Source organism: Scyliorhinus canicula, chromosome 10, assembly GCF_902713615.1.
Source record: "Scyliorhinus canicula chromosome 10, sScyCan1.1, whole genome shotgun sequence".
NCBI lineage: Eukaryota > Metazoa > Chordata > Chondrichthyes > Carcharhiniformes > Scyliorhinidae > Scyliorhinus > Scyliorhinus canicula.
The window spans coordinates 95,118,375-95,139,400 of NC_052155.1; the positions used below are offsets into that span (position 1 = coordinate 95,118,375).

Below are 21,026 nucleotides of genomic sequence, written 5' to 3' on the forward strand. Positions count from 1 at the left end.
CCTCCTCCCCCCCACCTTCCTTCCTCCTCCTCCCCCCCACCTTCCTTCCTTCCTCTTCCTCCCCCCCACCTTCCTTCCTCCTTCTCCCCCCCACCTTCCTTCCTCCTCCTCCCCCCACCTTCCTTCCTCCTCCTCCCCCCCCACCTTCCTTCCTCCTCCTCCCCCCCACCTTCCTTCCTCCTCCTCCCCCCCCTCCTTCCTCCTCCTCCCCCCCTTCCTTCCTCCTCCTCCCCCCCTCCTTCCTTCCTCCTCCTCTCCCCCCCCCCACCTTCCTTCCTCCTCCTCCCCCCCCCCCCCACCTTCCTTCCTCCTCCTCTCCCCACGCCGGTACCCGTCCTCTCTCTCTCAACGCGCCACTTCTGCAGCGCATTAAAATGACGCGTATCGCGTCGGTCCGATGCTGGCCCCTCCGGGAACGGAGATTAGCGGCCTAAAAGAAGGCCCCAACGCCGGATTCATCTGCACCACTTTTGCTCGCCGGAAATCGGCGTCACGACGGTCCGCGGAGAATTTCGCCCCAGAACACCACTCCCAAAAAACTCCTGTTCCAGCCGTGAAGATGGCACCCCAGAGAGCGGCCCTGAGATTTGCAGATGTAGAGCTGGAGATATTGCTGGATGCCGCTGAGGAGAGGCAGGACACCCTCCTCCAGGGTGGGAAGGCAGCAACCACCCACTGATGCAAACCGAGCCTGGGCACAGGTGGCAGAGGCTGTCAGCACCTTGGGGAAAATCGCAAGGACCGGGCAACACTGCTAGAAATATCTGCAAGACCTCCTCAGGGTGACCCGGGTGAATCACCGCCTCTGTGCTCCTGGCACCACCCATGCCCCACACCCCTCACCCCTCACCACACCCTCATGTGGCCCACGCCAGGTGAACCAGTAGGCAGTGCTGGGTTAGGTTAGCCAATCCCCCCCAAGTCCATACATGGTGAGTTACCACCTCAGTGCCCCTGGCACCACCAATGTCCCACACACCCTCACCTCACACCCTTCACCGCACCCCCCCAATGCTGGTGACTGGTCCTCAACCCACTGGCAGCCCCCTTGCACCACAAGCCTCTACCACTTGCCATGGTCGGGTGCCCCACGCACACAGGCCACCAGCTGCGGAATCTCAGCTCTGTTTGTGTCCGAGTGTCTGACACTGTGCATTAGCTGTGCCCCTAGGAGAAGGCGGCCCAATGACTGGAGGGGACCCGCCAGACCTGCAACCCTCACGATTGTGAAGCAGAGGGCTGTAGACCTGGTCTACGGGGTGTGAGAGTGGGCAGTTGCAAAGGCAGAGGTTTGCATGGCACAATTAAGGAGCCGTCAATGCATTGAGACATCCCTATGGCACATGAGTGACCCCACCCTCCCACACCATGTCTTCCCGCGATCGCATCATGTGTCTTGTCTTATGTCTTGCAGGGTCACCAACAAAGATGTTGAGGAACCGGCCAGTGTTCCTTGCACCCAGTCTCAACCCAGCGACTCACCCGGCAACGAGGTGGGACCGTCCGGCGTCCGACACCCCCGCCACAACCCCAGGACACCCCGGAGCACATGTCCACGGATGACACTGACATCTCTTCACTGCTGTCACCAACACCCTCCACCATCCCAGAGACACACAGCCCGGTTGGGCACTTTTGTGAAGAGGTTCCTGGGGCACTATCTGGTGCGCACCACCCACATGCAGCGGCACATTAGGTCGAGGTAGGAACCCATGAGGGGGTCATGGTCAGACGGCAACCTGGCCCCAAGGGCTAGCTGCTATCCAGATGAGTCTTGGGCTTCTGGAAAGGGCAGTCCTATCAATGTTGGAGATGCAGACGCAGAGCCAGGTGCAACATGAGGGGGTGTCAGCAACCATCCAGCCCCTGCAGGTGCAGTTGGAGGAGTCCAACTGCCTGCAAGAGCAGGAGGCGGTGCCGTTCATATGTGTCACTTAGGCCAACACCCCACAGGTGGCATCCATGGTGGAGGCCCTGGGTGTAAAGATATTGGCCAAGGGTCAGGATATTCAAGGCCCAGGGCCCAGGGTGGTGGCACCCTAGTTCTGGTAATTTGGGGGGGCACCCTATTGCAGGAGTTCTTGTGGTGGACTCCTCATTAAGGGGGTCCCTGGGGGGAATTTCCCATTACAGGGGCGCCTGGAGGGGGTCTGCAGAGGTCTCAAGCTGGAGCTGCTTATAAGCACTCCACTGCACTCTCCATACACTCTCATTCCAGCCAAGGAGATGGCCCCAAGACGAGCTGCCCCCCCCTCCCCTCTAGCTCATGGACAGAGAGCTCAAGAGGGTGCTGGATATGGTGGAGAAGAGGTGAGACATCCTAGGATGAGCAGGAGACTATCACCCGCAGATGTCATCCTGGTGTGGGCGGAGGTGGCAGAGGCAGTGAAGGCTTTGGGCCTCACCAGGCAAACAGGTCTTCAGTGCCGCAAAAAGATCAACAACCTCTCTAGATCTGCCCAGGTGAGTCACCACCTCTGCGTCCCTGGCATTACTCTCATCCGTCAACCCCTCAGGAAGCCAATAAAAAAACATCTGCTAGTGTCCCTGTTATTTCCCACCCTGCACGAAAGCCCAAGACCTGTATTGTCCCCTTGGTCAGGTACCTTGCACATACAGGCCACCAGCTACAGCCCCCCCCCCCCCCTCCCCCTGTGTAACAAACGTCCAAGTGTCTCACAGTGCCCATTATCTGTCTGCCAGGAGAAGATGGCCCATAACCGCTGGGAGATGACCGGAGGGGGACTGCCGGACCTACGGGTCCGAGCTGCCAAGAAGAGGACAATGGAGCTAGCCGGTGAGGTGGAAGAGAGGGCTATCATCAAGGCGGAGATCGGCATGGGTCCACCAAGTGAGCCCCTAAGGTATAGTGAGGTCCCCATAGCAAGCGAACTACCCCTCACTTCCACACCACTCCCACCCGACATCTGACCATGTATCCCATCTTTCGTCTTGCAGGACCACAATCTGTCGAGGCCTGCTCGTTTGCATATCCCAGCCCCTGCCACAAACTCAGCAGGATCAGCCCGGGCATGACACTGATTTCTTGGCACTGCATTCAACTGCAATCTCTGTGATTCCAAAGACAACCAGCTCAGTGGGTCATGTTAGTGAAGAGGTTCCTGGGACACTTTCTGGTACTCACAAATGCTGTGGCACATCAGGTGGAGGTAGGAACTCCCGAGGGAACGGGCTGTCAGAGGGCTGTCCAATCCCAGGAATTTGCTGCAGTCCAAACAGGTATCGCGTTTCTGGGATGAATGATCCCATCACTGGTGGGGATGCCGAAGCAGAGCCAGCATCTACAGAGGGTGGGGGGGGGGTCAACAACATTCAAGTCCCCGCAGGCGCAGTTAGAGGATTTCAACCGCCTTCAGGTGCAGGAGATTGTGGCGACAATGCATGGTACTCAGGCCAACATTGAACATGTGGCATCTGCGGTGGAAATCTTGGGTGAGAAAGCTATGGGCCAAGACTTGAGGCACACTGTGGGGTTGATGGCTGAGGCTCAGGACAGGGAGCCCAATCACTAGCAGCCACGTATGAGGCCCACATGGACCGCTCCAAAGCTTGGCTTAGTCACAAAGGGTCATTGCTGAGGGCATCGAGAACATTGGCCAGGTGCTGGCTGACCTGGACCAGGCACAGAGGGATATGGCGCAGTCTCAAAGGGACGTGGCCCAGTCTCTGTGCTCCATAGCTGAGGGCATCAAGACCCTGGTTGAGACTAGAGCGGGCTGTGCCATGTAATGGTGGAGCCCCTGGAGCTCACTCCGGCCTCACCTCCATTCCAAGAAGTAGCCCGGGGGCCATCGAGCACACCGGGGGAGAAGGAAGTGATGGGACCCGTGCTGGTGTCCCCTGTAGGGGAAATGCTGGAACACCCCACAGCAGCTGAATTCCCCCCCCCGCCCACCTGATACTGCTGCTTATGATGGGCAGCAGCCAGAGAGGGTGGCACCTGGTCACCCATGACATCCGAAAGCTGCAGGTCCAGGCCCTCCAGAGGATGCCGGCAAAGGCACCTCAGATAACAGGGCGAGAAACGCAGCATGCCGCCTCCATGTCTGATGTGCTGCCTGGAGTCACACCTAAAAGGAGCTGTCGGCTACGTAAGTTCACGAAGTTAGGCACCAGTTAAATTGGCACAGCTGCAGCACACAGGTTAGAGTTGGGAGTCAGGGCACAATAAGGTATATAGTCACTATTAAACACCTTTTCACCTACATTCTGAGGTCGGGGCCTCTTATTAGAGGCCAATTGAACTACTTAAGTGGCCAATTAAGGATGCTTCCTGCTGCCATTGGCATTTATCAGCTGAAGGGAGACTCTGTGCTGTGTGGGGAGACCGGCTAGTTAATGCCGGCAGTTTCCCATAATATTAGAGGAAGGCCCCTCCCAACTGGGCACTCAGCGTCCCATGGAGGGGCCTCCCGTTGGCAATGGCCACCCCCTCATTTTCTGGTCCCGGCAACTCCCAAACCCAGTTTCTAGTTGGGTGGGCAGCATCCTTCCATGCAGACGTCATAGATGGGTGAAGTCCCAGCAATGGCAACTGCCCCTCTGATGCTGGGCAGCTCTATGAGGCAGGCTCATTTCTTTTAAAGGGACAATACTCCTGATGGTACCAAGACTTCTGGTAATTGCTAGATAAATGGAGAATGCTGCCGGGTGGAGATGCAGTTAAAGTGGTGTTGCCCCCGGCTTTTCGACCCATCGTTCGGGTTCTTTCTGCTCTGACAAAACTCCGGTGACCATGTGCAGGTTTAGAGCTACCTTCCAAATACAGGTAGTGTCAGTATTTCAGCTATTGGCAGAGAATGTCAGATTGGGTGACGGTGTTTCTTCTACAACCATCCCTTCTTCATCTAAGCTTTCAGCCTCCTGCACCACAGGTTGGCCAGGTGACAATTCCCAGACATCTGAAAGCATTAGGGCAGAAGGGCAGGCTTTGGGGTAGGGGAAGGAGAAAAAGTAAACAGTGCGCATTTAAATTGTAAAAGATTGCAGGTTGAGGGTGAAGTTGGATTTGAGAAGCTGGATTAGGCTGTCATCCACAATGGCTTTATTTCCACCGCTCGGTGGTGCCTCACTGATGGGCTCCCTGATGATGGCTGGACCGACTCCCCCATGGGGATGAGAAGATAGAACATAGAACATAGAACACTACAGCGCAGTACGGGCCCTTCGGCCCTCGATGTTGCGCCAACCTGTGAAACCATCTGAAGCCTATCTGACCTACACTATTCCATTTTAATCCATGTGTCTATCCAGTGACCACTTAAATGCCCTTAAAGTTGGCGAGTCTACTACTGTTGCAGGCAGGGCGTTCCACACCCCTACTACTCTCTGAGTAAAGAAACTGCCTCTGACATCTGTCCTATATCTACCACCCCTCAATTTAAAGCTATGTCCCCTCGTGTTGGTCATCACCATCCGAGGAAAAAGACTCTCACTGTCCACCCTATCTAACCCTCTGACTATCTTATATGTCTCTATTAAGTCACCTCTCAGCCTTCTCCTCTCTAACGAAAACAACCTCAAGTCCCTGAGCCTTTCCTCGTAAGACCTTCCCTCCATACCAGGCAACACCCTAGTAAATCTCCTCTGAACCCTTTCCAAAGCTTCCACATCCTTCCTATAATGTGGTGACCAGAACTGCACGCAGTACTCCAGGAGCGGCCGCACCAGAGTTATGTACAGCTGCAGCATGACCTTGTGGCTCCGAAACTCAATCCCCCTATTGATAAAGGCTAGCACACCATATGCCTTCTTAACAGCCCTATTAACCTGGGTGGCAACTTTCAGGGATTTATGTACCTGGATGCCGAGATCTCTCTGTCCATCTACACTACCAAGAATCTTGCCATTAGCCCAGTACTCTGCATTCCTGTTACTCCTTCCAAAGTGAACCACCTCACACTTTTCCGCATTAAACTCCATCTGCCACCTCTCAGCCCAGCTCTGCAGCTTATCCATGTCCCTCTGTATCCTATAACATCCTTCAGCACTATCCACAACTCCACCGACCTTCGTGTCATCTGCAAATTTACTAACCCATCCTTCTACACCCTCTTCCAGGTCATTTATAAAAATGACAAACAGCAGTGGCCCCAAAACAGATCCTTGCGGTACACCACTAGTAACTGAACTCCAGGATGAACATTTGCCATCAACCACCACCCTCTGTCTTCTTTCAGCTAGCCAATTACTGATCCAAACCGCTAAATCACCTTCAATCCCATACTTCCTTATTTTCTGCATTAGCCTACCGTGGGGAACCTTATCAAACGCCTTGCTGAAATCCATATACACCACATCAACCGCTTTACCCTCATCCACCTGTTTGGTCACCTTCTCAAAAAACTCAATAAGGTTTGTGAGGCATGACCTACCCTTCACAAAACCGTGTTGACTATCGCTAATCAACTTGTTCTTTTCAAGGTGATTATAAACCCTATCTCTTATAACCTTTTCCAACATTTTACCCACAACCGAAGTGAGGCTCACAGGTCTATAATTACCAGGGTTGTCTCTACTCCCCTTCTTGAACAAGGGGACAACATTTGCTATCCTCCAGTCTTCCGGCACTATTCCTGTCGACAAAGACGACATAAAGATCAAGGACAAAGGCTCTGCAATCCCCTCCCTGGCTTCCCAGAGAATCCTAGGATAAATCCCATCTGGCACAGGGGACTTATCTATTTTGACATTTTCCAAAATTGATAACACCTCCTCCTTTTGAACCTCAATTCCATCTAGCCTGGTCGACTGAACCTGAGTATTCTCCTCGACAACATTGTCTTTCTCCAGTGTAAACACTGATGAAAAATATCCATTTAACGCTTCCCCTATCTCCTCTGATTCCACACACAACTTTCCACTACTATCCTTGATTGGCCCTAATTTTACTCTAGTCATTCTTTTGTTCCTGATATACCTATAGAAAGCCTTAGGGTTTTCCTTGATCCTATCCGCCAACAACTTTTCGTGTCCTCTCCTCGCTCTTCTTAACTCTCCCTTTAGGTCCTTCCTGGCTAACTTGTAACTCTCAAGTGCCCTAACTGAGCCTTCATGTCTCATCCTAACATAAGCCTTCTTCTTCCTCTTGACAAGTGCTTCAACTTCCTTAGTAAACCACGGTTCCCTTGCTCGACAACTTCCTCCCTGCCTGACAGGTACATACTTATCAAGGACACGCAGTAGCTGTTCCTTGAAAAAGCTCCACATTTCGATTGTACCCATCCCCTGCAGTTTCCTTCCCCATCCTATATCTTGCCGAATAGCATCATAATTGCCTTTCCCCCAGCTATAATTCTTGCCTTGCGGTATATACCTATCCCTGCCCATTGCTAAAGTAAACATAACCGAGTTGTGATCACTATCACCAAAGTGTTCACCTACATCTAAATCTAACACCTGGCCGGGTTCATTACCCAGTTCCAAATCCAATGTGGCCTCGCCCCTTGTTGGCCTGTCTACATACTGTGTCAGAAAACCCTCCTGCACACACTGCACAGAAAACTGACCCATCTATAGTACTCGAACTATAGTATTTCCAGTCAATATTTGGAAAGTTAAAGTCCCCCATTACAACTACCCTGTTACTCTCGCTCCTGTCGAGAATCATCTTTGCAATCCTTTCCTCTACATCTCTGGAACTATTCGGAGGTCTATAGACAACTCCCAACAGGGTGACCTCTCCTCTCCTGTTCCTAACCTCGGCCCATACTACCTCAGTAGACGAGTCCTCAAACGTCCTTTCTACCTCCGTAATACTTTCCTTGATTAACAATGCCACCCCCCCCCCCCCCTCTTTTACCATCTTCTCTGTTAGGACATAGGACATAGAACAGTACAGCACAGAACAGGCCCTTCGGCCCTCGATGTTGTGCCGAGCAATGATCACCCTAGTCAAACCCACGTATCCACCCTATACCCGTAACCCAACAACCCCCCCCCCTTAACCTTACTTTTTAGGACACCATGGGCAATTTAGCATGGTCAATCCACCTAACCCGCACATCTTTGGACTGTGGGAGGAAACCGGAGCACCCGGAGGAAACCCACGCACACACGGGGAGGACGTGCAGACTCCACACAGACAGTGACCCAGCCGGTAATCGAACCTGGGACCCTGGAGCTGTGAAGCATTTATGCTAACCACCATGCTACCGTGCTGCCCCCACATCTAAATCCTGGAACCTGCAACAACCATTCCTGTCCCTGCTCTACCCATGTCTCCGAAATCGCCACAACATCGAGATCCCAGGTACCAACCTATGCTGCAAGCTCACCCACCTTATTCCGGATGCTCCTGGCGTTGAAGTAGACACACTTCAAACCAGCGTCTTGCTTGCCGGTGCCCTCTTTCGAACTTTTGACCCTATCCCTGACCTCACTACTCTCAACATCCTGTACACTAGGACTACAATTTAGGTTCCCATCCCCCTGCTGAATTAGTTTAAACCCCCCCGAAGAGCACTAGCAAATCTCCCCCCCCCCCCAGGATATTGGTACCCCTCTGGTTCAGGTGAAGACCATCCTGTTTGTAGAGGTCCCACCTACCCCAGAATGAGCCCCAATTATCCAGGAAACCAAAACCCTCCCTCCTGCACCATCCCTGTAGCCACGTGTTCAACTCCTCTCTCTCCTTATTTCTCACTTCGCTAGCACGTGGCACGGGTAACAACCCAGAGATAACAACTCTGTTTGTTCTAGCTCTCAGCTTCCACCCTAGCTCCCTGAATTTCTGTCTCAAATCCCCATCCCTCTTCCTACCTATGTCGTTGGTACCTATGTGGACCACGACTTGGGGCTGCTCCCCCTCCCCCTTAAGGATCCCAAAAACACGATCAGAGACATCACGAACCCTGGCACCTGGGCGGCAACACACCAACCGTGAGTCTCTTTCGTTCCCACAGAACCTCCTGTCTGTTCCTCTAACTATGGAGTCCCCAATGACAAGTGCTCTGTTCCTCTTCTCCCTTCCCTTCTGAGCAACAGGGACAGACTCTGTGCCAGAGACCTGTGCTTACCCCTGGTAAGTCGTCCCCCGCAACAGTATCCAAAACGGTATACTTGTTATAGAGGGGAACGACCACAGGGGATCCCTGCACTGCCTGCCGGTTCCCTCTCCCTCCCCTGACGGTAACCCATCTACCTTCTTCTTTTACCTGAGGTGTGACTACCTCCCTATAACTCCTCTCAATAACCACCTCTGCCTCCCGAATGATCCGAAGTTCATCCAGCTCCAGCTCCAGGTTCCTAACGCGGTTCTCGAGGAGCTGGAGTTGGGTGCACTTCCCGCAGATGTAGTCAGCAGGGACACTAGAGGTGACTCTTTCCTCCCACATTCTGCAGGAGGAACATTCAACTACCCTAGCCTCCATTCCCACTGAACTAACTTCCCAACTACTGAAAACTTTTTTAAAAACTTATTAGTTTAGCAATCCGACGAACAGAATTTTTTTTTTGGTTAGAGGAGGAGGATGGGTGGGAGACACTACGTAAGTAGTGTTTCGGGTAAAGCTGTCACTCGAGAACAGCCCCTTCACAAACCACCTTCAACTTACGCTGACCGCACTGCACGTATGCAAATCTCTTCGGAACAGCCAATCAGAAGCTCCGCTCTGCTGCCCCCTGCTGGATGCTTGCCTTCCGTCGAACTCCTCGGGTCACTTGTGCAGGTACACCTTCAACTTACGCTGACCGCACTGCACGTATGCAAATCTCCCCAGAACAGCCAATCAGAAGCTCTGCTCTGCTGCCCCCTGCTGGATGCTTGCCTTCCGTCGAACTCCTCGGGTCACTTGTACAGGTACACCTTCAACTTACGCTGACCGCACGGCACGTATGCAAATCTCCCCGGAACAGCCAATCAGAAGCTCTGCTCTGCTGCCCCCTGCTGAAAGATGTAGCCCCCTGCCTTCTCGTTGTTGCTCCTGCCACTTTATGGGCTACCTTGTCTTGCAAGAGAGAGAGGTGGAAGTTCGTCAGTTGGTGTGCTGCCATGTGTTTGGTGATGCGCCTGTCACAGTTGAATAACTGTCAGTGTGTGCAGGCTGTGAGATGTGTGTATGTTGCTTGTGCAAGGGTGAAAAATGGCTGTAAATGTGAGGAATGAGCCATAGAAATTTATGGTAAATGAAAGAAGAGACAGCGCTGAATGGAGCAGTGGAGTTTAGTGCTGCAGTTGATAGGATATAGTAAATAAAAATGCATTCACTGACCTTGAAAACTGGTGCGATGCCAGTAAATTTCTTTCATCGCTGCATCCAGGTTCTCTGGGATAAACTGCTGACATTTTCCATCACCGGCTCCCACAATCTTATCAAAAGACACACTTCTGTCTTGATGGTCTCCAGATCCCCTGAAGGAAGAGGACCTATCTCTCTCCTCCTACATCAAGGCCTCCAGCGCAACATCTGAGAAACTTGAAGCACATTGTCTGTTGCTTGATTTGTATGGGCTCTTGCTGGTGTTCAACTTTTCTTCAAGCAGTTTTAGCCCTTTCTGCAACCTGAAAGCATTTAGCCTTCAGGATATGCAGTCTGGCTTTAAGTGGTGCAGGTTAGTTTTTATTGGTGCTGGCCTCACACAGGTTTCTTGCTGAAGCGCGGAGTCACTTGGCTTCATGTCACTATCAGTATAATTAGCAAACAGCATGATGTTTGGATGCAATCCCTGATGTGTTAGGCGGGTCGGGTTGACGTTGACTAGAACTGGATGCAGGGAAGCTAGAAACAAACATCTAACACCGGAGATGATCCAACACGGTTTTATTTAAACTATGAACGGCTGTACATGTTCAGCTGTGGGTTGACACTCTACTAATCCTACTGACGACCTCTTACTGGTTCGACCAGACTTACTAGCTACTTCATGGCAATAATGTCCACTGACTTGTGCACTCTGACTGTCTCAGTGTCTGGGTCCCAAAAAGAGCGGGAGTCTTAATGCCCTGTGAGCTTTATAGTGGTGGTGTCTTGTCTGGTGATTGGTTGTTCTATGTTGTGTGTTCATTGGTCATCCTATGTGTCAATCACTGCCTGTCTGCATCTCATTATATACATGAGTGGATATTATGACAATCCCAACACTCAATTTTGCCTGTTATCCAACTTAGTCCACATGTACTTTAAGCAGAAACAGGGGGAGGCTTCGATCTTGTGTATGTGTGTATCATCTTACTGTACCTTTCTGTTGGTATGTTGCAGATCTATTTAAAGAATATTTACTCAGGTCAGGAGTATCACCTTGCTGTTGACAGTTGGATGGATCAAAATCAAGATGATGGAGAAATCAGTCGAGAAGTGCCTGTTATGGAAGATGGTCAAGAGGTCTTCCCAGGTATGTCTTTTTTAAAGCTCAGCTATTGTCGTGGAATTTTTACATATAGGTCATGGTCAGAGGTGGGCTGACACTTTTGGGGACCCTCTTTGCCCTCTGGTGATGTGCAGCCCACCTCAAATTATGTCAAGCCCCGTCCCCAATTATGTCAATTCCCCCCCCCCCCCACCCCAAATGATTTCAAACTCCACCCCTAATGACATCAATGCCCACCTCACCACACCCGCCCCAGGCTCACACAATGCAAGTCACAAAAATCCAAAAAAGAACACAAATCACTGCTTTAGTGCTTTTTAACTTATGAAAACAAGCCTGTAATTGATGAATTGAAATCCAAGCCTATCTGTTGTCAACATGACAGTAGAGAGAGTCAATATTGTGATTTGTGTCTTGAGGTGAGCAAACATGAACTGGCTGGTGTGCAACAGAATGGAGAAATGAGCTGATGATATGACTGTAATACAGCACAGACCAGTACAGGACAGAATCAGCCAGAAAACATCCAATGCAGGAGAAAATACTTCAATGAAGTGGAGTGTCCAGCCCAAGTCCAATGTTAGTGGCTTTGCTGGCAACTTGCTGGCAGGATTCTGTTCTTTGTCCAGAAGAGAAGAGACTTTCTCAAGGCCTGTAAAAGTGATGGGGGTGGTGGTTCCACACCGGTTATAACTGTCTGCATGTGACCACCTGCCATTATAAGACCAGTCTATGTTCTCTTTTGAAGAACATAATTTAGACTGGAGAACATGATAGGGGGACAGAATGTTTAGATTTTTTTGCTTCATCAGTTGTTTGTAATCCATGACAATTTAGATAGCTTTTCTTCTGAACTTTTTCTTCTCAAAATCATGAATAACATCATAAGTAAAATCTTGTAAGGATGCATTTTCAGTCATCAGTATTCCTGTATTTCTCAAATGTTCCTCAATCATCATATTTCCCAGAGGGCGGGATTCTCCCCTACCCGGTGGGGCGGGGATCCCGGCGCCGAGGAGTGTCGTGAACCACTCCGGAGTCGGGCCATCCCACAGGAGAGGAATCCTCCGCACCTTTAGGGGCTAGACCGGCGCCGGAGTGGTTTGCGCTGCGCCGTCCAGCGTGGAAGGGCTTGGTGCCATGCCAACCGGCGCCGAAGGACCTCCGCCAGCCGGTGCGAGCTGGCACATGCACGGGAGCGCCAGCGTGTGCTGGTGTCATCCCAGTGCATGCGCAGAGGGATTCGTCTCCGCAAAGGCCATGGCGGACCGGTACAGCTGCCGGTGCGGAGGAATAGAGTGCGCCCACGGCACAGGCCCGCCTGTGGATCAGTGGGCCCCGATTGCAGGCCAGGCCACTGTGGGGGCACCTCCCGGGGCCTGCCCCCCCCCCCCCACAAGGACCTCGGATGCCGCCCGCGCAAGCAGGTCCTGCCGGTAAGTACCTACTCTAATTTACGCCGGCGGCACTGGCCGAAAACGGGTGGCCACTCGGCCCATCGCGGGCTGGAGAATCGCCGGGTGGGCCAGCGTTTTTTAAAAAGTCAAAATATTTATGGCTACCTCACACGAGTCAGCTGATATGTTGTTGATTAAATTCAAGGAGTGACTGGAACGAGATGAATAATGCACATGGGCTTTCAATGTTCAGTCGTGCTTGAATACGTGAATATTTTCCTGCCATATAAGTGGTACTTTTGAAGCTCTGCCCGCAACAATGTCTGAAGTCCGTACCAAATTTGCAATGATTTCCAAAATAGTTGTCTCCATGCACTCAGAAGCGATGGATTGCAGCTGGACAAAACAAGAGAAATCGCTGGTCACATATGTTAAAATGAATGTCAATTGGTCCACACGGCTCACATCTAGTGTTGTCTCAACTATTATGGAATGGTGTTTGGCATCTTTTACTTCATTAGTGAATTTGTTTCTGAGCCGCTCTGCCATTATAGCGATGAAGTCACCTAGGTTCTGAGCATTATCAAGTTGGTCTTCCCTGAGCCACAATGTTGCTAACATTTCAAATGCTCTTTGAGAAGTTCGTCAGATTCACTGAGATATTCAAGGCAGGCTAAAAGAAATCACCTCTTCAATTTGACAATGACGCATCATGTCCTCTTAGAGGTAGTCCTAACGAAGACAAAAATTTGACTGGGGCAACAATGCGTCTCAGCACTTTCCTCCAGTAATATCACATCTTTTCAAACTGAGCCGACAACATGATCAATTCTTCCAGATAATTCACAACTTTGAACGAATGCACACATAGCCTTAAAAAGACTTTTGGAAGTTTCACGATCAGCAATATCTCTTCCAACATTTCTCCAGTTAGATTATCCGGCAATAAATAATTGTTTCCCTTTTCTCGGGTCAGGGAACAATTTTCAAACATTACAGTAGACTGCCTTAGAGGTTTCCAAAAAAATCAACTAATTTTTCCTTTCCATCGTGCCATTTCTCTTCACCGTCATAAAATGGGTCTCATGAAGACTTCAAAAGCTACCTTTGGCCTCAGACCTGAAACTCTTTTCTCAAATTTTCCATATTACTATGTTCTCTGGTCTATTTATTAGGAAATAGTCAATCACAGTTGGAGGAATAGGTTTTGTCCATGAGGCAATGTCTTCAGGGTAGAGGCACCTTGCCTCACTTCAGCAGCAGAACAATGAGCTTGAGCAGCATCTTGTAGTTCCTTTCCCATTTCAGAATTCACATCTTGATCAAATTTTTCAGGTGATGTGTTGTCTCCGGAAATCGGCAGGATGAAGTCATCAGACAAGTCACCAAAACCGTTGGTGGATATGTTGCTGAGGATGAATGTGCAGTTTGAGCATTTCTCAATAATTCAAACCATTTAAAGTAAACTGCCAAAGTGTCTTTTTGCTTAACTTTGTCCCCTTCAACTTTCTGGGTTTTTGACTGCCAGATTCATGGGGTGCGACTCACCTGAAAAATAACCAAGTGTCATTTTGAGCTCGCAGCTAACAAGGGGGCACATCATTTAAACGGCTCCTCAGCATTCACTCCCAGTCAAACCAGGAGACCTTCTCCTCGATTTGGGGATGCCAACCTGGTCAGGCTTCTGGATGCCATGGAGAAGAAGCAGGGCACCCTCTACCCCCAAGGTGGTAGGAAAATCAGCAGCACATTGACAAATGCCGCCTGGGAGGCAGTGGTAGTGCAGGCAGCATGTCCCAGAGGACTGCCGTCCAATGTAGGAAGAAGATAAATGACCTCCTTCGAACTACAATGGTAAGTCACCACCTCTCTTCTCCTGGCATCAGTCCCACCTCTACCCTTCACTTCCTAACCCCTTTTCCCCAATACACAGGCTGACACCTCACCCCTTCCTGACATCCTGCTTAAGGTGTATTTCTGAAGTTGTGGTGTGATCTTTACATTAATGTCAATTGTACAATTAAACTTGAAAATCCAGTCCTCTATATTTCATCGTTGAATATCTCTCAAATCAAACAAAGAATTGACTTGAAAATCTCATTAAAGATAAAGCTAAATAAATATCTCAGTCTAGAAATCCCTCCCACGATTTCATAATCCTTTCTTTTTATATTAATTCACGGAATGAGGGTGCCACTGAAAAGGTCATTGTTTATTGATCTTCAATAATTACGCTTGAGACAACTGAATGACTTATTTCAGAGGGACCGTTGAGAGTCAACCTCATTGCTGTAGAACTGGAGCCACATATGGGCAAGACTGGGTAAGGATGGTAGTATCACCATAGAACCATAGAAAAGTTGCAGCAAGGAGGAGGCTACTGAAATTAAATGAAATGAAAATCGCTTATTGTCACAAGTAGGCTTCAATGAAGTTACTGTGAAAAGCCCCTAGTCACCACATTCCAGCGCCTGTTCGGGGAGGCTGGTACGGGAACTGGTACTGGTACTCGGCCCATCTTCCCCATACCAGCCCTAGGATACTCAGTAGCCCTTTCTAATCCTATTTTCCTGCAACCGGTCCATAGCCTTTTAGCGTACAGCACTTAATGTGTAGATCAAGGTATTTTTAAAAAGAGTTTAGTATCTCTGTCTCCACCACCAACTCAGGCAGAAAATTCCAGATTCCCCCTACCCTGTATGTAAAAAGGTTCTTTCTCATGACCCCTCTACATCTTCCATCGTTTATCTTGAATCTATTTCCACTGGTTCTAGAATTCTCCACCGAGGGAACCAATTTTAACCTGTCTCCTCTATCTCTTTCCCTCATAATTTAATACACCTGAATAAGTCACCCCTTAGACTTCTTTGTTCCAAGGAAAATAACCCCTACCTATCCAATCTCTTCTTGTAGCCACACATCCTTCCTGTGATGCGGTGACTAGAACTGCACACAATACTCCAGTTGTGGCCTCACCAGGATTTTATACAATTCCAACATTGTATTCTTACTTTTATATTCTATACCTATGCCAATGAAGGAGAACATTCCAACAGCTTTCTTTACAACCTTATCTACCTGAACTCTGCCTTTAGGGACCTGTGTACTTGTATGCCAAGATCTCTCACTTTATCTACCCATCTTAGTGTATTCCTATTTATTGTGTACTCCTTACAACTGTTTGACCTCCCTAAATGTATGACATCCACTTCTCTGTGTTAAATTCCATCTGCCAGTTTATCGGCCACTCCACCAACCCATCTGTATCATTTTGGAGATTTTGATCGGGAATCTCCGATCCTGGGGCTAAGTGTTGACGCCATTGTAAACGCCGGAGCATTTTACGACGGCATCATGTGGCCCCTAGGATCAGCGAGACTGCGCTGCACAGAAGGCACTGGAGAGCCTCACGCTGCTCCAGCTGCCAATACGGGCGTCAAGCACGGGCGGCGTGAGTGCGCGCATGTGCGCCACGGCCGGTGCGGGTTCGTGCATGTGCGTGGGTTGCTGTCTCCGGCCCTGAAGCAACATGGCGGAGACCTACAGGACCCCGGCGTGGAGAAACATAGGCCCCCACCGGGATAAGCCCGCCCGCGAATTGATAGGCCCCGATCGCGGGCCAGGCTACCGTGGAGGCCCGCGCCGGAGTCAGATCCCCCCCTCCCCCCACCAGGCCACCTCCTGGAGCCAGAACGCCGAGGTCCCGCTGGGTAGGACCACACAAGAAAGATGCCAGCGGGACTTGCCCAAACTCGGCAGGCACTCGGCCCATCGTGCGGGAAACATTGTCGGGGTGCCGTGTTGAGCGGCTCCCAACCGCGCCGGCGCCATTGCCGCCGATTCTCCGATCGCCGCAGAATCAGTGGAGCGCATCACGTGAGTCACCCCCCCCCCCCCCCCCCCCCCCCCCGGCGATTCTCCGACCTGCACGGGGTCGGAGAATCCCGCCCTATAGCTATCCTATACACTGTCCATCACACGGCCAATATTTGTGTCATCTGCAAACTTCCAATCGTGCCACCCATGTCATGTCCAAATCGGTAATGTATAACAAACAGTAGGGGTCCCAACACCAAGCCCTGTGGAACACCACTTGAAGCAACTTTCCATTTGCAAGGGCAGGTATTGACCATTACCCATGAGCCAACTTTTATCCAGTTTGCCACATTGCCCTGTATTCCATGGGCTTTTACTTTTTTGACCAATCTGCCATGTGGGACTTTGTTAAACACCTTGCTAAATTCCATGGACACAATATCGACTGTGCTGTCTTCATTAACCCTTCTTGTCACTTCCTCAATGAATTCAATCAAATTTGTGAGGCAAGACCTTCCTTTAACAAATCCTTGCTGACTATCCTTGACTATTCCATTTCTTTCTATGTGACAGTTAATCCTATCTCTTAGGATTGATTCTATTAATTTGCCCACCACCAACGTAAGAATAACTGGCCTATAATTGTTTGGCATTTCCTTTGATCGTTTTTTAAACAATGGAACCATCTTTGTATTTCTCAGTCCTCCGGTCCCTCCCCTGTATCTAGTGAGGATTGCAAAATCATCCTCAGAGCACCTGCTATCTCCTCACTGACCTCCTTCAGGAGCCTTGGAAACAATCCATCTGGCCCTGGCGAGTTATCAACTTTCAAGAATTCCAGCCCTTTGAGTATTTCATCTCGCTTTATGATTATCCCATCCAATTTCTCACAGTGTTCCCCCTGGACTACTATATCTGTGTCATCCATTTCCTTTGTAAACCATGGCAACAATACTTGAGGTGATGTTAGTGTACTGTATTGGTAATTCTGATGTATGCATCACAAATGGCATATTGGTGATTCACATTAGGAGAATTGTGAAGGGTCTGTGTTGGAAGCTGCTTGCAAAACAAAGAGGAAGTTAGGGTAGGGAATTGTAGCCCCTTGGAGTCACAGTTAAACAATTGTAACTGGTACATAAGGGGACAGCCTCGGTTTAACTTTGTTACAGTTTGTTGGAATTCATTTAAAACAGGTAGCTTTGTATTATCTGGGTTTGATTCATTAATAAACCATGGAATCAACCTTTTCTGGTTTCAGGATTTTAAATCCTCATCTGTCTCCCCGTAATAATGTTCTCTGTTTTCTCCCTACCTAAAGGTGTTGACTCTTATGCTTCTGCAGTCATTCTGCAGTACGTTGATTAAGCAGTGAGTGTCAGCAGTCTGTTGAGGGCATCTATTTGAGCCTGTTATACACATTAAGAGCACCTTGAATAAAAGGCACAATAGAAACAGGAGCAGAGGTTGATTTTCTCCTCCCTGAAGCATGGGCATTGAGATGAATTGTAGGTCCTGTCCTGGCCAAAATCAGCTAACTCAGCATTGACCCCTATTTACCTAGCTTAGGTGCAATGCTGGGCAAAGTTAATGGGCGGGATTCCCGTCCCTGTGGCTAAGGGCCGGAGGGAGGTTTACATGAAAAAAATCGGCGCGAACCCCTCACCGATTCCGGTATTGGTGAGGGGCTAGCACTGGTGCGAACTGAAATTCCTGCCTCCCATGCCGAAAACGGCCGGAGAATGGCCGGATCCTGGGCCGCACAAATCGGTCATTAAGACTCATTTGTATCCATTTCCATCCACTTGCTGGCACATGGTCGTGAATCTCGATCCCATCGGTAGTGGAGTACAGAGCACCGCGTTCGGATTGGAGCCCGATGCCGATCCGGATTTTTCCCGATTCCCGACTCTTCTTCGATCGGGGAACGTGCTTCCGGCATCGTGGGACAGAGAATTCAGCTCCAAATGGATCAGGTTCCTGCAATGATGTGTATATAGGCATAACACTAAAGGGTTAATTATTACATCTCAGTGTAATACAAACACTCGAGGGCACCACCAGTTCCCAGTATAAATATCAAAGCTCAGGGAATCTTGGGTAGTGTTAGCAGAGGAGAGAGATAGTTCACAACTCAAGGACTAGTTTAGGTTAGAGAGCATTCATTAGTTAATACTTAATCATAGAATATAGTTTAACAGACTCAGTCTTACGTTATTAATAGTTACAGCTCAGTAGAATGTGCAAACTCAATTTAATTTCATCGTTATTTAATAAATTAGTTTTGCTTCAAGTTAAAGATTGGTAGTTTCTTGATCATCACACCATCATACCATTCTGGAATACGAGGCAAAGAGTAACAACATATTACCACAAAGCGTAATATAACAGTTCCAACAGAATCTAGTAGATTCCAGTGTTCTTCTCTGTACCTGGTATTTTGACCAGGCAAAGTTCTGTACCAAGAGCACAAATTTGTAAAATGTAGTCTCACTGGATGTCCCAGCATCTCCACTCTCACAAAAAGCAGAAAACACAACATAAATAAATACAATGACTATCGAATTGAAATTTCTCCGGACCTTTGTTTACTCCAGTTTCTCAAGCTTAATCTCTAATACAGATCAAAACCATCTATAATGAGGACCCGGTCTGTTGTCCAAATCAAGGGGTCATAGGGCGAAATTCTTTGTGTGTGTTGGGTAGTCTGTGATGAATAGAAAAAAATCTAAACCCAGATAAGTAAAGCCCTGTTGGATGTTTGAAAAGCAGACACAGGGAGGGCAAAGGCCTGATAATGTTAGTGCAATTCTCTGAGGCCTGTTCGAACATTTCTGTTCTTTGCAGAAGTAATTTGATTTTGACATAGCGTTAAAAATCGGTATTAATGCTATCGAATCAGTGCCTGAAACGTGTTAATACATTACAATTGTTTGCATCTCACTCGCCTAACAAACTGAAATTAATACAAATTTTCATTTAAAAGGTGTGATAAAGCCATTGTTTTCTTCTAATTTTAGTCTGTGTTCTTTCCTCAAATCCCTTTTTCCAGCTACTTTGTCCCTCACCTCCAATTTGAAATCCAAGTAGCTCAAGCACTTCTCCATCGCTGAAACTGAAACTGTCCACACAGCCTTTCCTTTTCTTTGCTTTCCCCTCATTTCAGTCTCCAACTTTCCTCCACTCCTGCTGTTCCAGATCTGAACCTCTGGAACTTTTTAGCTTTTACTCTCATTCCTCTCACTTTTTCTAAACTGACCTCCTATTCCCTTGATCTTCTCCCCATTCCACTCATGATCATTCTCTGTTCTCTGTTGATTTTCGTTTTTGTCTATTCTGTACGTACTGTGTACGTTCCCTCGGCCGCAGGAAAATACTTTTCACTGTACTTCGGTACATGTGACAATAAATCAAATCAAATCAAATCAAATCAACTATGCTCTCTTGCCACTGATGCCATCCACAAGTCTGATCACTTGTTCAAGCAAAACGCATATGGACATTCAGAATTATACTTGTACTTCACATTCCCTACATGACCAAATCTGTTTGCTGCCAACTCTGCAGAATTTTCTGCTTCTGTTCCACTGTGGAAATATTTACCCATGTTTTTTACCACCTCTGTCCTCAATTGCTTCAATATTTCATTGCTGGTGCCTCATCCTCCAGATGCTCCAACTCATTCAAACTACGGCTGTCCATACCTTGACCGCATTAAGGCTGTTTACTCATTACCCTGTGGAATTGCTCATCGATACCCCCTGGGTTACTGGGTCGCTGTCTGTGCCCGGTCTGCACGTTCTCCCCGTGTCTGTGTGGGTTTCCTCCGAGTGCTCCGGTTTCCTCCCACAGGCCAAAGACATGCAGGTTCGGTGGATTGGCCGTGCTAAATTGCCCTTAGTGTCTAAAAAGGTTAGGAGGGCCTATAGGGTTATGGGGATAGGGTGGAAGTGAGGGCTTACGTGGGTCAGTGCAGACTCGATTGGCCGAATGGCCTCCTTCTGCACTGTATGTTCTATGTTCTATGTTATATCCATCACCTAATTGATCCAATTAAAAATCCTTATCCATGTCTATAAATACCACCGTGGCTTAGCACCTCCTGACCTCTTCCAACTTTGGTTCCCCTCTGCTGCCCATCAGCTCAGAATTTCTGGCTTTTTGTGAATGTCCACTCCTTTCACCCCCACGATCAGGGAGTCATCTTTTGAATCACCAGTTATACTCTGGCAATCCCTTCTTAAATTCTGTTACTTTGTTTCTTTGTCTTCCTTTAACCCATGTTTTGACATAACCTTCAGTCACTTCTTCCAACCTCCTCATGGCACTGTTCCTTATTTCTCTGCAAGATGTGTTGATCTTCTTGCACATTAAAGATGCTGGATAAATACAATTTATTGCTGTTTCAGTTGCTCTCTACCTCTAAAGTATGATTGATAAATTATATATAATGTCTTTTCTGTACGAACAATAGAGTTTGTGTTA

General features: G+C 48.9%; 1 protein-coding gene across 1 annotated transcript in view; it reads left to right on the forward strand.

Moving 5' to 3' along the window:
* The window catches only part of LOC119972132, a 660,627-nt gene that overhangs the window by 92,441 nt on the left and 547,160 nt on the right, over positions 1-21,026 (forward strand). Inside the window, exon 8 of the mRNA XM_038808465.1 lies at positions 11,220-11,352. Coding sequence (XP_038664393.1) covers positions 11,220-11,352 — 133 coding nt within the window. The remainder of the gene's footprint in view (positions 1-11,219; positions 11,353-21,026) is intronic.